Consider the following 15,733-nt stretch of genomic DNA (forward strand, 5'->3'; position numbering starts at 1 on the left):
GGCTTAAACTTCATAGCTGTGAAGGGGATGTTTTAGTGGAATTACATTAAGAAAAAAACGTTTCAGGGTCATTCAGGGACAGATAGTCATGCTAACCTGTTTCTATCCCCAGCTCAGAAACATTTCCTCCCCTCAGATGCGCAGGACAAAACTCCAGTCATCTTAAAATGAGATTCCCAATCTCTGATTGGCCACATGGAATCATCAGACAGAATTGCATAAGGCTCTGAGCATTAAAAGATAAAGCAAGATTAACAGTGCAGCACCAATTAGTGTTGAGTGAAATGTGGGGTTACATAATTTCATCCTGGAAAAGTAGCAAGGGCCTCTAAATTCACACTAATGCTCTGATATTTAGAAAAATGATAGAAAAGAATGGGGAGGGGGGTATAAGAAGATAAAAATAAAAATAAAACTATTCGGAATGTGAATAACTTACAGTTTTTGCCAAAGTGTTAATAAATTAGCCTCTTTCAGACAAAGAGTAATGTATTTATTATTATACAATCAAAGCTATTGTCTAAATTGCATGGTAAGATGGTTTGTGGAGTTGAAAATAGCCTAAAAAGTCTCAGCGCATACAAATGCATTTCTATTTTGGTGTTCATTTAACGGTCACCTGTTCACCGGTGTAATCACGTCATTAGCCTGACCCAGACGTCACCTTAGAAAGATTGACCTTATTTTCCTCATGACGGCAGGGCTGAGAGGACTATTGTCCAAGAGAAAATGTGTAAAGAGACCCAGTGGGATTTACTGTAAAGTAATTTTACTCAACAATTTTTTATGTTCCATTGCTTAAAATGTGTTCATGACCCCAAAAAAGAGTAAGACAGAGGAACTTTCCAATAAATACACAGTAATTCCATATTATGATTTACTTTTTTCCCCCAAACATTTGCACCAAAAATGCAAGTTCTGTCCTCAATTACTCACCTCCAAATTCTGCCATTAAAGGGATAGCTCACACAAACATTTTAATTCTGTCATTTACTCACCCTCAAGTTGTTCCAAACCTGTATGACTTTATTTCTTCTGTGAAACAACAGATATACAACAGAAGTAAAAAAAACATTTTGGTGAACAGTCCCTTTAAGTCCTGATGAAGCTGCGTATTTAAAGTGATTTTATATCCTCTCCAAAAAATGTCATATTTATTGATTTTTATCTGTCAATGACTTGCTGATGCACTGCAGATAATGCGATTAAAGGTTTATTCAGAGCAAAAGCCTCTTATGTGGTTGCTGTTGTCAAAAACCTGCTCTATCTACCAAAGCACCTCTTCGTGGACAAAACCTCTGGCTTAGACAAAATTCAACATCTAACGGCAAAAGATGGCAGGGACTGTAAGAGTGTTTGCCCTGATCACCTTCGCTTGTCGGGTTATGCTCGTCGACTCATTTCAGTCTGCGCTTGTCTTGGATATGGCTAAAATTCTGCTTGACAACTACTGCTTCCCAGAGAATCTAGTTGGTATGCAGGAGGCAATCCAACAAGCGATTAGCAGCGGAGAGATCCTTCACATCTCTGATCGGAAAACACTGGCAGGCGTACTTACTACCGGCGTTCAGGGTGCACTCAATGATCCCAGACTGACTGTGTCTTACGAGCCTAATTATATTCCGATCACGTCACCTGCACTTCAGTCACTGTCTACTGAACAGCTGATACGGCTAATCAGGAATACTGTTAAACTGGAAGTGATGGATAACAACATTGGATACCTGAGGATTGACCGTATTATAGGTCAGGAGACTGCATCAAAACTGGGACGCCTCCTTCACGACAACATCTGGAAGAAGGTTGTGCATACATCAGCAATGATTTTTGATCTCCGTTTCAGCACAGCAGGAGAGCTCTCTGGTCTACCATACATTGTTTCCTATTTTTTCGACTCTGAACCACTTTTGCACATCGACACAATATATGAGCGTCCCACCAACACTACGAAGGAGCTGTGGACAATGCCGACCCTCTTGGGGGAACGATACGGGAAAAGAAAAGAAGTGATCGTCTTAATCAGCAAGCGCACCATGGGCATAGCGGAAGCGGTTGCATATGTTTTAAAACATCTAAAAAGAGCTGTCATTGTTGGAGAAAGGTCGGCCGGAGGGTCAGTTAAGGTTGAGAAGTTAAGCGTTGGGGACTCTGGGTTTTATATTACGGTCCCTGTTGCTAGATCTGTGAACCCTTTAACAGGACAGAGCTGGGAAGTGAACGGAGTGTCACCATCTGTCACCGTCAACCCAAAGGAAGGAATTGCCAAAGCCAAGACCCTCATTGCCATCAGGAAATCAATACCGAAAACAGTTAAAAGGGTGTCAGACATCATTAAACGATTTTACTCATTTAAAGATAAAATCCCAGCGTTGCTGACTCAGCTCGGTAAAACAGATTTTTTCACAGTGGTTTCTGAGGAGGACTTGGCAGCTAAACTTAATTACGAGCTGCAGTCGGTCTTTGAAGACCCTCGTTTAAATATCAAGACAATGCGAGGATTGTCTGACAATGGCCTAAATGCAACACCTGAAGACCATTCATCTTTTGATAATCTTATTGATCTGCTATTCAAATTGGAAATAATATCAGGAAACATTGGATATCTGCGTTTTGACAGGTTCCCTACACCCACCATTTTGATTGGACTAGAGGATCGAATCAAGGAAAAGATCTGGCAACCAATCAAAGACACTGAGAACCTGATTATCGATCTGCGCTATAACACCGGTGGATCCACCGAGGCCTTGCCAATTCTGCTCTCCTACATGTTCGACACTTCATCAAACACTCATCTCTTTTCAATCTACGACAGCAGCCGGAACATGACTGCTGATTTTCACACCCTCCGTAACATCACTGGGCCTTCCTATGGGTCCAGAAAGGGTATTTATATTTTAACAAGCTATTACACAGCAGAAGCTGGAGAAGAGTTCGCTTACCTGATGCAATCCCTGCACCGCGGCACTGTTATTGGGGAAATCACCTCTGGAACGCTCCTTCACTCCAAGACTTTTCAAGTTGAAGAAACAAACCTTGCTATTACTGTCCCCGTCATAAATTTCATTGATATACATGGGGAATGTTGGCTTGGAGGCGGCGTAGTACCTGATGCCATCGTGCTTGCTGAGGATGCAGTTGAGCGAGCTCAGGAAATCATTGCGTTCCATAAAGATATTCAGGCTTTGGTGCAAGAAGCTGGAGATATCTTGGAAAAGCATTACACTCTATCTGAGGTTGCAGCTAAAGTGAGTAGACTGTTACAGTCCAAACTATCCGAGGGACTGTACCGGTCAGTTGTTGACTATGAATCTCTTGCATCTCAACTCACTACAGATCTCCAAGAGACCTCGGGCGACCACAGACTGCACATTTTCTACTGTGAAACTGAACCGGAATCCCTTCATGACGTTCCCAAAATCCCTTCCCCTGAAGAGGTAGGGTTCATCATTGATGCCCTATTCAAAGTAGAGGTTATATCTGGAAATATTGGCTATTTGAGATTCGACATGATGGAAGACATAAAGGTTCTGCGAGCGATTGGTCCCCAGCTCCTCACAGCTGTATGGAACAAGTTGGTGAACACAGACATGCTCATAATTGATGTGAGATATAACACGGATGGCTATTCCACGGCTATTCCACTCATTTGCACCTATTTATTTGATGCACAGCCCTTAAAACACCTTTACACCATTTTTGATCGCTCCACGACAACCTCGACAAAGGTTACGACCCTTCCAGAAGTGCTAGGACAGAGGTACGGCTCCCAGAAAGACATTTATATCCTGACAAGTCACATGACTGGATCAGCCGCGGAGGCGTTCGCCAGAACAATGAAAGACCTGAAAAGGGCCACTATAATTGGAGAGCCCACTATCGGGGGTGCCATCTCAAGTGGGACTTACCAAATTGGGAATAGCATCCTGTATGCTTCCATTCCCAACCGGGCTGTTTTGAGTGCAGTTACTGGAAAAGCATGGAGTGTTTCAGGGGTTGAACCACATATAGCAGTTCAAGCAAATGATGCACTTAATGTTGCCCAGAAAATAATTGGCACAATCCACCAAAAGAAAAATTCAGGGAAATAAAAGTATGGGGCTTTGTTATTAGGGGCCAAGCACCAAAGGTTGGCATTCTTTTGATTATTTTTCCATTTCTGCTCTGGAAGTCTATTGCCTGCCCATAGAACCATTTGTGGGAAAGTAAAAAAAAAAAATTGGCACACAGATAGAAGACAGTCTGAATATTTACCATAGAAAATGTGGAGTCTCCAACTCAATACTTTATAGCACCACCAACTGTCCAAAGATCCACTCATGTTTATGTTAAAAACGTTTTTAACCGTAAGGGCTTGAAACTAAATTCTAGTAAATTCTAATACTTTTTACTCTGATTTCTTGGCTTCATTGTAACCAGATCATCTTTAGACCATGGCAAACATAAAGGTATGGAATTTAGTCGATTCATCAAACTATTAGCGAATAACCTACAAACAAATTAGACAAAGAGCACCCTAAAATTAATGAGATGCTATCCCTGCATCTAAATCAGCTCCCTAGTTCAGTTGTCAGGCCACTGATCAGGACATAAGTAATTGGGCTGACTCCCTGATCAGTGCCCTGACAACTGAACTAGGGAGCTGATTGAGACGCACCCTATCTCTCTGCAACACTTTAGTGTATTTTGACCAAAATTGGTGTGTGTTATGACAACCATGACCCGATGCTACCTTCACAGTTTCAGCACAGTGCCACCTAGTGGCCAGGAGATATGAAAATATTTAATTTTTGCTTATTACTTCTGAACTGTTTGTCCAAAACTCTGAATTTGTAAAAATGCTATATTTTTACGAGAACATTGGCATATCTTTTTAAACTGGGTATGTGTATTTTTTTTTGGCACAATTTGTTCCAGTTTTGGGGCAGTTGTGGCCACTTTGTGGTCAAAAGTTACAATGAAATTTCCATAAATGCTAAACAAAATGTGTTTTCTTAAATTAGCCTATTGTTATGAAACTGGTAATAGATCCCTTGGGTCATGTCGAGAACATTGATACAAAATGTTCCATAGTCAGTCAAACTTCCTGTATACAATTTGATTTTTAGATAGATAGAAGTTTATTGTCATTACAAATGTACAAGTACACTGCAACGAAATTTGTTTCTTGGAGCAAGCCTCCGGGCTGCAGCTATATTTTGGCTTTTTCTAACTCCTCCTAGACAGTTAGTCCCAAATTGTTTCATCTTCAGTTTGAATTTATGGATTCTGTGTCAACAGGTGAAACCGTTTTCATAAATCAACAAAGAGGGACAAAGTTGAGGCATGATGTCAAAATGACTCTTGAGGCTGTATTTCTCCACTGTGTTTCTCTCTTGACACCTTAATGTCATCTTACTTACCACATCAAATTTGTAAAAGCACCACCTATTGGTCGAAAGTGATAAACCATTAAATCACATTACCATTGATTGTATTTGATTTTTCAGGCATTTTGCCTAAATGACCTTAATATGTATTTATTTGCTCATTGTTGGAGTTGGTCTTATACTCCCACCCATGTTGGCTTGATCATGTTCTTTGTGCTTTGCCCCGACAATGGCTGCTTGCAGCTATATTTAATTTTTGTTTCATTTTTTTACAGCAACAAACATCATAGTCAAAAGGATGTTCAATGTGTGTGGAATAGAAAATAATTTACCATTTATATAGCTGTCTGACATATTCCTGAAATAGTTTAGCAGTTATTTTCACCAAAATGCTCTTTTGATGCTATGCTTTTGTATACTCATACTTATGTAAAAATAAAAAAGACATGCTATAGAATAAAATAAATAAAAAAGACATACAATAAATGTTTCATTTGCATCTCTTTTAACCACTGAAATTACAATAAAAGGTTATTTGATACACATTAAATTTCTTATCCTCACTACAGAACACTGTATGTGAGAAGGTGCTTCATATTTTTGTAACATATATGCAACATAACATACATTTTAGCTTGTTTTTTTCTGACTAAAGAACTTTGGCTAATGAGATTAAGGTTTTATTGCGAAGAAAAGCTTCTTATGCATGTGTTAACAGAAACCTGAGTGTCCAAGTAGACTCAGTTGACTACCCTCTCTGCAGAAGGAGAGATCAGTTGCGCTGTGTTAGCTGGGATCTGAAACTGGCCACAATGGCTCAAGCTTTAGTTCTACTTGCGTCGTTGTTGATCTTCAGTAATGTGGCTCACTGTGTTTTCTCACCCACACTTATTGTGGATATGGCGAAAATACTCATGGACAACTACTGCTCGCCAGAAAAACTCGCCGGCATGGAAGAGGCAATAGACGCTGCGAGTAGTAACACTGAGATCCTCAGCATTTCAGATCCTGTCATCCTTGCCAGTGTTCTGACTGATGGGGTCAGAAAAACAGTTAGCGATTCCAGAGTGAAAGTCACATACGAGCCAGGCTTCGTTCCTGCAGCACCGCCAGCCATGCCTGACATCCCACCGGAGCATCTGGCCGCAATGATCAAAGACACGGTCAAAGTTGAGATCCTGGATGGCAACATTGGTTACCTGATGATTCATCACATCATTGGTGAGGAGATGGCTCAGAAGGTTGGGCCTCTTTTGCTGGAGTACATCTGGGACAAAATCCTCCCAACATCTGGCATGATTCTTGACTTCCGCAATGCCGTCAGTGGTGAGGTATCCGGGATTCCATATATTGTGTCTTACTACACTGATCCAGAGCCATTAATCCACATTGATTCGGTGTATGATCGCACCTCTGACCTCACCATAGAGTTGTGGTCCATGCCGACCCTTTTGGGAAAGAGATATGGAACCTCCAAACCCTTGATCATCCTGACAAGCAAGGATACAGTTGGGGTTGCAGAAGATGTTGCTTATTGCCTTAAACACCTTAAAAGGGCCACCATCGTTGGGGAGAACACAGCTGGAGGAACTATAAAAATGAGCAAAATCAAGGTGGGTGACACTGACTTCTATGTGTCTGTGCCAGTTGCTAAGTCTATTAACCCCATCACTGGCAAGAGCTGGGAAATCAATGGAGTAGAACCAGATGTCGAAGTTGCTGCAGAAGATGCTGTTGACGCTGCAGTCGCAATCATTAAACTTCGTGCTGAAATCCCAGGGTTGGTTCAGGCGGCAGCCACACTGGTTGCAGACAACTATGCATTTCCAAGTGTTGGGGATGATGTCGCAGAGAAGCTGGGAGCTAGTGGGGAATACAACCTCATCTCCACAAAAGAAGAACTGGTAGCAAAGCTCTCTGCGGATCTCCTAAAACTGTCAGGGGACAAGTGCCTGAAGACCACCAGCAACATCCCCGCACTTCCTCCAATGGTAATGCATGCATTTTTTTTTCTCTTTTTTTGGATATAAAAATTCTGATATTTGTTGGTTATTGAGGCAAAATTATGAATGACTATTGCTCTTTTAAATTTCAGAATCCCACACCTGAGATGTTCATCGAGCTCATTAAAGTTTCATTCCACACGGACGTATTTGAAAACAACATTGGTTTCCTCCGCTTTGACATGTTTGGAGATTTTGAACATGTTGCTGCCATTGCTCAGATCATTGTGGAACATGTCTGGAACAAAGTGATTGACACTGACGCGCTGATCATTGATCTGAGGTGAAATATTGTATATTTCTTTCTCGCTCTAAATCCAGCTAAATAGCCAGTTCTGATTCAGAACTTCCAGCATTTTTAATCCACCGGTTTTGATCATAATGTGATATTACGATACATATTCTTTCTAGGAACAATGTTGGTGGGCCTACCTCTTCCATCGCTGGCTTTTGCTCATACTTCTTTGACGGTGACAAGCAGATTGTGCTGGACCACGTTTATGACCGACCCTCCAATACCACGAGAGATCTTCTGACCCTTACACAACTTACAGGTACATTGCTAAAGTGACTATACATATTTAATTTATTATTTTACTCTTTGTGTAGACCCATTTTAAAATTGTTCTAGCTTTTTTGAGCTGAATATATAAGAAGCAGTGTCCTTAAGTAGTATGTGTTGTATGATGTTCATACTGCAAAATTAATACATTTTATTGCAATTCTACACTATCTAGGCAAAAGATATGGCAGCAAAAAAAGTTTGATTATCCTCACCAGTGGTGTGACCGCTGGTGCTGCTGAGGAGTTTGTTTTTATCATGAAAAGGCTGGGACGTGCAATGATTATCGGCGAGACAACCCGTGGAGGTTGTCACCCCCCAGAGAGCTTCCGTGTGGGCGAAAGCGATATCTTCTTGTCTATTCCCATCAACCATTCGGACGCTGCTCAAGGTCCTTCCTGGGAGGGCGCTGGCATTGCCCCGCATATTCCAGTGCCCGCTGATGCTGCCCTCGACACAGCCAAGAGCATCCTCAATAAGCATTTTTCCGGCCAAAAATAAGTTGTCCGTCTGGGCCTGGTATGGAAGCCAAATTTTATAGCAAATTAGTCATTTAGAAGGATGGATATTTTTGGTCTAGATCTGTGTAGATCATTAAGGTAATTTTTAGAAAGTACAAAGTTGTCTTCTGTTGCTTATTAAAATCTTTTATTTTTATTTTTCTGTATTATTTCTAACCCATCCAATCTAAAGCTTGCAATCTCTAAAGCAAACATCTCTAATTCAAGTGATATTCTCAAAGTGATATTCCGATGTTCTGTTCTGAACTTAAATGTATGTGTTGGGTACTTTACTCTGTCCACATCAAAATGTGTTTATGCTTGTATATGCTTGTATTATAAACATCTACTCATGCATATTAACAAACTGAAATTGTCTTGTTTAAAATCAAAATGCAACTTAATTCTCTTTCTATATATTTGGGGGAAATCGCAATTAAAACCAAATGATAAAACTTGCTAAATACCACATGGAAACTGTTCTAATTGTAATGCGTTTTCAAATAATAAATAGAAAATGTAGTCACACTTTAGTTTAGGTTCCAATTCTCACATTAACAATGTCATTTGCCTCAATAAACACCTAATTAAATCTTATTAATAGTTAGTAAGGTATTTGTTAAGTTTAGGTATTGACTTATTAAGAGATAATGCAGAATAAGGCATTAATATGTGCTTAATAAGTACTAATAAACAGCCAATATCCTAGTAATATGCATGATAATAAGCAAGTTAATAGTGAGAATTGGACTAAAGTGTTACCGAAAATTCCTTTCAACTGATCTAAAATTAGTTTAGCGAACATAAACCAATCCTAGACATGTGTGTAAAAGCCTAAGATCATTTACCTCTACTTTAAATTAACTCATTTTTAAAATAACCACACAGAATATAAGCAAACACAATGTTCATTACAAAAGTAAGATGCACTTCTTCTATTAGAAATTAACAAAAAGAACCAGAAGATGGCAGCATATCTTCTTCATCCAACAGTGGACCAAAGCATGCTGTCAAATACATCTGCTGCCATACTAAAATTACAGTTATGTAGCACCTGTTGTCAACAGGACATAATAAACCCTGTTGGAGAAAACTGCCCTCATTCAGTTAATGCACCATAATAAGAAAGGCATGGCCCTCATCGGATAGATAACCTAATGATATGTTATAGGCCTATATATATGACAAAGATATTTATGGAAGAGATCCACAGCCCAAAGGAGTATGATATATAGATATATCCAGATTGTCCGAATTATATGACACACGATATTAGAAATATGTTTGTTTATTGTTCACAGTAAAGAGAGACAGGGATATGGTATTATACAAATGTTGTTGAAACTCTTAATTAACATCCAGTTCCCCCTCTCTGAATGTAATGGGTGGAGCTTGAAGGTCCAGTACCCCCTCTCTAAACGTAATGGGTGGAGCTTGAGGTCCAGTACCCCCTCTCTAAACGTAATGGGTGGAGCTTGAGGTCCAGTACCCCCTCTCTAAACGTAATGGGTGGAGCTTGAAGGTCCAGTACCCCCTCTCTAAACGTAATGGGTGGAGCTTGAGGTCCAGTACCCCCTCTCTAAACGTAATGGTTGGAGCTTGAAGGTCCAGTACCCCCTCTCTAAACGTAATGGGTGGAGCTTGAAGGTCCAGTACCACCCCTCTAAACGTTATGGGTGGAGCTTGAAGGTCCAGTACCCCCTCTCTAAACGTAATGGGTGGAGCTTGAAGGTCCAGTACCCCCTCTTTAAACGTAAAGGGTGGAGCTTGAAGGTCCAGTACCCCCTCTCTAAACGTAATGGGTGGAGCTTGAAGGTCCAGTACCCCCTCTCTAAATGTAATGGGTGGAGCTTGAGGTCCAGTACCCCTTCTCTAAACGTAATGGGTGGAGCTTGAGGTCCAGTACCCCCTCTCTAAACGTAATGGGTGGAGCTTGAGGTCCAGTACCCCCTCTCTAAACGTAATGGGTGGAGCTTGAAGGTCCAGTAACCCATCTCTAAACGTAATGGGTGGAGCTTGAAGGTCCAGTACCCCCTCTCTAAACGTAATGGGTGGAGCTTGAAGGTCCAGTACCCCCTCTCTAAACGTAATGGGTGGAGCTTGAAGGTCCAGTACCCCCTCTCTAAACGTAATGGGTGGAGCTTGAAGGTCCAGTACCCCCTCTCTAACCGTAATGGGTGGAGCTTGAGGTCCAGTACCCCCTCTTTAAACGTAAAGGGTGGAGCTTGAAGGTCCAGTACCCCCTCTCTAACCGTAATGGGTGGAGCTTGAGGTCCAGTACCCCCTCTCTAAACGTAATGGGTGGAGCTTGAAGGTCCAGTACCCCCTCTCTAAACGTAATGGGTGGAGCTTGAAGGTCCAGTACCCCCTCTCTAAACGTAATGGGTGGAGCTTGAAGGTCCAGTACCCCCTCTTTAAATGTAATGGGTGGAGCTTGAAGGTCCAGTACCCCCTCTCTAACCGTAATGGGTGGAGCTTGAGGTCCAGTACCCCCTCTCTAAACGTAATGGGTGGAGCTTGAAGGTCCAGTACCCCCTCTCTAAACGTAATGGGTGGAGCTTGAAGGTCCAGTACCCCCTCTCTAAACGTAATGGGTGGAGCTTGAAGGTCCAGTACCCCCTCTCTAAACGTAATGGGTGGAGCTTGAGGTCCAGTACCCACTCTCTAAACGTAATGGGTGGAGCTTGAAGGTCCAGTAACCCATCTCTGAACGTAATGGGTGGAGCTTGAGGTCCAGGACCCAATCTCTGAATGTAATTGGTGGAGCTTGAGGTCCAGTACCCCCTCTCTGAATGTAATGGGTGAAGCTTGAGGTCCAGTTCCCCCTCTCTGAATGTAATGGGTGGAGCTTGAGGTCCAGTACCCCCATCTCTGAATGTAATAGGTGGAGCTTGAAAGTCCATTACCCCCTCTCTGAACGTAATGGGTGGAGCTTGAGGTCCAGGACCCCATCTCTGAATGTAATGGGTGGAGCTTGAGGTCCAGTACCCCCTCTCTGAATGTAATGGGTGGAGCTTGAGGTCCAGGACCCCATCTCTGAATGTAATGGGTGGAGCTTGAAGTCCAGTAACCCATCTCTGAACGTAATGGGTGGAGCTTGAAGGTCCAATACCCCCTCTCTAAATGTAATGGGTGGAGCTTGAAGGTCCAGTACCCCCTCTCTGAATGTAATGGGTGAAGCTTGAGGTCCAGTACCCCCTCTCTGAACGTAATGGGTGGAGCTTGAGGTCCAGGACCCCATCTCTGAATGTAATGGGTGGAGCTTGAGGTCCAGTAACCCATCTCTGAACGTAATGGGTGGAGCTTGAGGTCCAGGACCCAATCTCTGAATGTAATTGGTGGAGCTTGAGGTCCAGTACCCCCTCTCTGAATGTAATGGGTGGAGCTTGAGGTCCAGTTCCCCCTCTCTGAATGTAATGGGTGGAGCTTGAGGTCCAGTACCATCTCTGAATGTAATAGGTGGAGCTTGACGGTCCAGTACCCCCTCTCTGAACCTAATGGGTGGAGCTTGAGGTCCAGGACCCCATCTCTGAAAGTAATGGGTGGAGCTTGAGGTCCAGTACCCCCTCTCTGAACGTAATCGGTGGAGCTTGAGGTCCAGTACCCCCTCTCTGAATGTAATGGGTGGAGCTTGAGGTCCAGTACCCCCTCTCTGAAAGTAATGGGTGGAGCTTGAGGTCCAGTAACCCCTCTCTGAAAGTAATGGGTGGAGCTTAAGGTCAAGTACCCCCTCTCTGAAAGTAATGGGTGGAGCTTGAGGTCCAGTTCCCCCCCTCTGAAAGTAATGGGTGGAGCTTGAGGTCCAGTACCCCCTCTCTGAAAGTAATGGGTGGAGCTTGAGGTCCAGTACCCCCTCTCTGAAAGTAATGGGTGGAGCTTGAGGTCACGTTCCCCCTCTCTGAATGTACCTATATTAAATCTACAGAGGTAGATTACATCCAGAGAGGAGGAGCTAGGCGTAATTTGGCTCCAAGTGGTGCTCACTGCAGAGCCAAATGACATTTAGCTATCCCTTTCTGAAAGTAAATGGTGGAGTTTGACTTAGTCCAGCTCCACCTCTGGACCCAGTAGGTGGAGTTATGTTTAGCGATAAGGTTATGATAAGGTTATGGTGTGGTTGGGAGAGGGAGGGGGATACACCGCTCTACAGTCATTTGAAAGTGATTGCAGTTTCAGTTTTGGCCACAATCTTACATACACTTCCTTTAAGTAGGCTAATAGCTTCATGATGGCTAAAAAAGTATGTTATAGGGGTATATGACATTCTTCTTTCAGACAAATATAATCGAGTTATCTTAATATAACTTATAATAGAGTTATATTAAAATGTCCTGGGCCTGGCTCTTCCAAGCTTTGAAATGGCAGTGAATGAGTGTTTCTGTTTTGAAGTCCATTAAAAGTGCATCTATACATCATATAACTGCTCCATACAGCTCCGGTGGGTTAATAAAGGCCTTCAGTAGCGAAGCGGTGCATTTGTGTAAGAAAAATACCCTTATTTAAAACTTTAAAAACTAAAATAACTAGCAGAATGCAGACGGCCTATGCAAGTCTTACAGCAAAAGAATAACCCATGACGTGATATTTCATACAGGATGTAGGAGTAGGATGTAGCAACAAACTCAAGCTCCTCTCTTCTCATATTGAAATCCTCTAATATTTCTCTTTTCAAAAAAAAAAAAAAAAAATGTATGCAATTTTATGGACTATGGACTATGGACTTCAAAACAGAAACAGCCATTCACAGCCCATATAAAGCTAGGGAGAGTCAGGACATTTATTAATATAACTCCGATTGTTTTCGTCTGAAAGAACCTCGGACGACTTGAGGGTGAGTAATTCATGGGCTAATTGAAATTTTTGGGTGAACTATCCCTTTAACGCCACCTACTGGTGTACCGATGTAAACTGCTGATAGGGCCTTGTGAAACTGTAAACATAAGGAAAGGGGGAAATAAATAAAAAAGGAACATAGGTAATAATAATGAAGCTTGAATAAGAAATAAAGTCATACCTGTAAACATTGTGTAGAATACATAAAGATAAAATATTTTTCTGTTCTAGTTTTGATTTTGTTTTTTATTTTATTATCAGCAGCTAGTAGACAAGACAGAACAGTAAAAAAAAACAAACAGTGCAAACACCCATATATTTTGCATATCCAAAGGAAGGGAGGAAACCTTCAAGAAGCAGGAGAAGAAACACTTTTTTTCAACAAGGGTAGAAATTTGACACCAGCTCCTCTTCTGCCAACTCTGAGCCTGGGCTCTTTTCTCAAACGACTCCTTCTTTGCTTTGTCCATCTACATTAAATAGCATATCAAGCGCTTGGGGGGGAAATACATCTGGCCTTTTTACACGTGGATTTCGTACGGCAACAATTCTTCAAAATTCTCCAAAAACAACAAACCGGCCCGTGTTTTATATATTTTTTTAAACAGTAAACACACATTTGGAACTTTTTTTGTGGTGTTTTTTCTGGACATCGGCTTTCCGTGCGGTGCATATTGGGAATAGCCTGTTTTTATCTTATCTGAAGTTTTGAGGGTTTTCAGATTGATGTGAGTAAGGACTGCGTCAACATCCGCAAAAACTCCTCTTCTTTGTGTGCATCCTTCCCTCAGGATCTCAGCAGAGGCTCTCTTCAGGCTCCATATTAGAGATAATGTGAATGACCATTTGCTTGCCTTAGCATTGATGTTTTTGCAATAAGAAACGATGGCACGTTCAGTAGTAAAAATGTGTCTTGGCGTACTTTTCTTTGGACTTTTGTTGTTCACGCTTCCATCCGCGGGAGCCGAAGAAGATGTGGAGGAGGAGAGATCCTGTCAGGGCGCATTCGACTTGTATTTTGTCCTTGACAAGTAAGTAACTTTTATAATTTAATCGTTTTGCTCATTGTTTTGACAAATAATCTCTCTCTCTCTCTCTCTCTCTCTCTCTCTCTCTCTCTCTCTCTCTCTCTCTCTCTCTCTCTCTCTCTCTCTCTCTCTCTCTCTCTCTCTCCTGAAGGAAAGGTATCTGAAAGTTATATATTTAATCTCTTTGGTCTTGCAGCTGGTAAACTGTCTGCTATACCTACAACATAAATCCGTCAATCGCGTATAAAGGCAATTTGATCTATGTGAAGGGCAAATGTTAGGGATGCTTTTGTGGTCTGCTGGCCTGATGTTTTCCACATACTGCCTGGATAAAGTAGGCCAGTACATTTCCACTCACATCCTCCTTATTTTCCCCAAATTTCTCACATTCCGGAACAACAAAATAGACTTTCACCAGATGTCTATTGTTTGGTATTGGGTTCAATTAGAGTTCATGGAGATAATACTGTTCAGTTCAGTATATTTCACCATTAAAAATAATAGGTTTTTATTGGTATGGTTCCATTTACAATCCATATTCCACAAAAGATTTTGTAAAGTTGAAAAAGGTTATTCAGATTGTTAAAATGTTCTTTTAAGAACCTAAAATGGATCAATGGTATTGCTGGGAAAACCTCCATTATTTTTAAGAGTCTAGACATTACGATACACTACCATTGACAGTTTGCAGAAGTCAACTGGTTTATTTTTGCAGTGTGCCAACTTGTTGTTTTGTGTGTAATGATGAGCAAGGGGTGGTACATGTGAAGTTTGCTGAATAAGCACTTCAGACGGTCACAACTTCATTCCTCTGTGGTTCTCTTTTCCTGTCTCTTGTCCTTTACCATTGTTTAACAGACCCAGAAAGACAACATCCTTTCCCACGATTTATATGTGTCGGTCTGGTAGATTTCTTTGCAGGATGTTTAATCCAAATATCCAATTGCACATTTATTTATATTAAACACCTTTTTTGGCTGCGTGACTTAGTATGCGAATGTAAGTTATGCTCCCAATATATAAGTTTCCTTAAACTCAAATTGTGATTCATGGTTAATCTAAACAGCATCTTTCTCATATTTATTTGTCTAATTGGTTTTAGTTTGTTTTAATATTCCTTTATTGCTTAACCTGAACACAGTGTTGATGTCTCTGTAATTAAATGATTGTGATATTCTTTGACTAGGAAGCATGTAGGGTATATTAAATTAATGTAGGGCTATCATTAAGAGAACAATAATGTTAGATATTATAGTTTTTACACATTAAAACCAGTAAAGGCAACATAAATCCTGTCTGCCATATGTTAGATGATTTCCATGTGTCATGCAACATGCTCTGGAATTGTTCAGCTTAGAGCAAGGAAATATATCTCATACGAGGTCCCAGTTTTTCTCATGATGTGATGGCAGAAGACATAGCCAACCCCAACACCCCCCAC

The 15,733-nt window shown here is 41.4% G+C and overlaps 3 protein-coding genes across 3 annotated transcripts in view; all 3 read left to right on the forward strand.

Annotated features, from left to right (window-relative positions):
- The first annotated feature begins 1,313 nt into the window (after positions 1-1,313).
- On the forward strand, positions 1,314-5,916 carry LOC137055515 (retinol-binding protein 3-like). Its single transcript, XM_067429327.1, has one exon. It carries the CDS (start codon positions 1,335-1,337, stop codon positions 4,086-4,088), a length of 2,754 nt encoding a protein of 917 aa, XP_067285428.1. The 5' UTR covers positions 1,314-1,334; the 3' UTR covers positions 4,089-5,916.
- A 151-nt stretch (positions 5,917-6,067) lies between these two features.
- Positions 6,068-8,635, forward strand: LOC137055516 (retinol-binding protein 3-like). Its single transcript, XM_067429328.1, has 4 exons — positions 6,068-7,357; positions 7,462-7,652; positions 7,781-7,923; positions 8,107-8,635. Exons 1-4 carry the CDS (start codon positions 6,179-6,181, stop codon positions 8,430-8,432), a joined length of 1,839 nt encoding a protein of 612 aa, XP_067285429.1. The 5' UTR covers positions 6,068-6,178; the 3' UTR covers positions 8,433-8,635.
- A 5,056-nt stretch (positions 8,636-13,691) lies between these two features.
- The window catches only part of antxr1c (ANTXR cell adhesion molecule 1c), a 40,618-nt gene continuing 38,576 nt past the window's right edge, over positions 13,692-15,733 (forward strand). The window contains exon 1 of the mRNA XM_067429705.1: positions 13,692-14,295. Coding sequence (XP_067285806.1) covers positions 14,150-14,295 — 146 coding nt within the window. The 5' untranslated portion in view covers positions 13,692-14,149. The remainder of the gene's footprint in view (positions 14,296-15,733) is intronic.

The sequence above is a fragment of the Pseudorasbora parva genome, chromosome 21 (genome assembly GCF_024679245.1).
Source record: "Pseudorasbora parva isolate DD20220531a chromosome 21, ASM2467924v1, whole genome shotgun sequence".
Taxonomy (NCBI): Eukaryota; Metazoa; Chordata; class Actinopteri; order Cypriniformes; family Gobionidae; genus Pseudorasbora; species Pseudorasbora parva.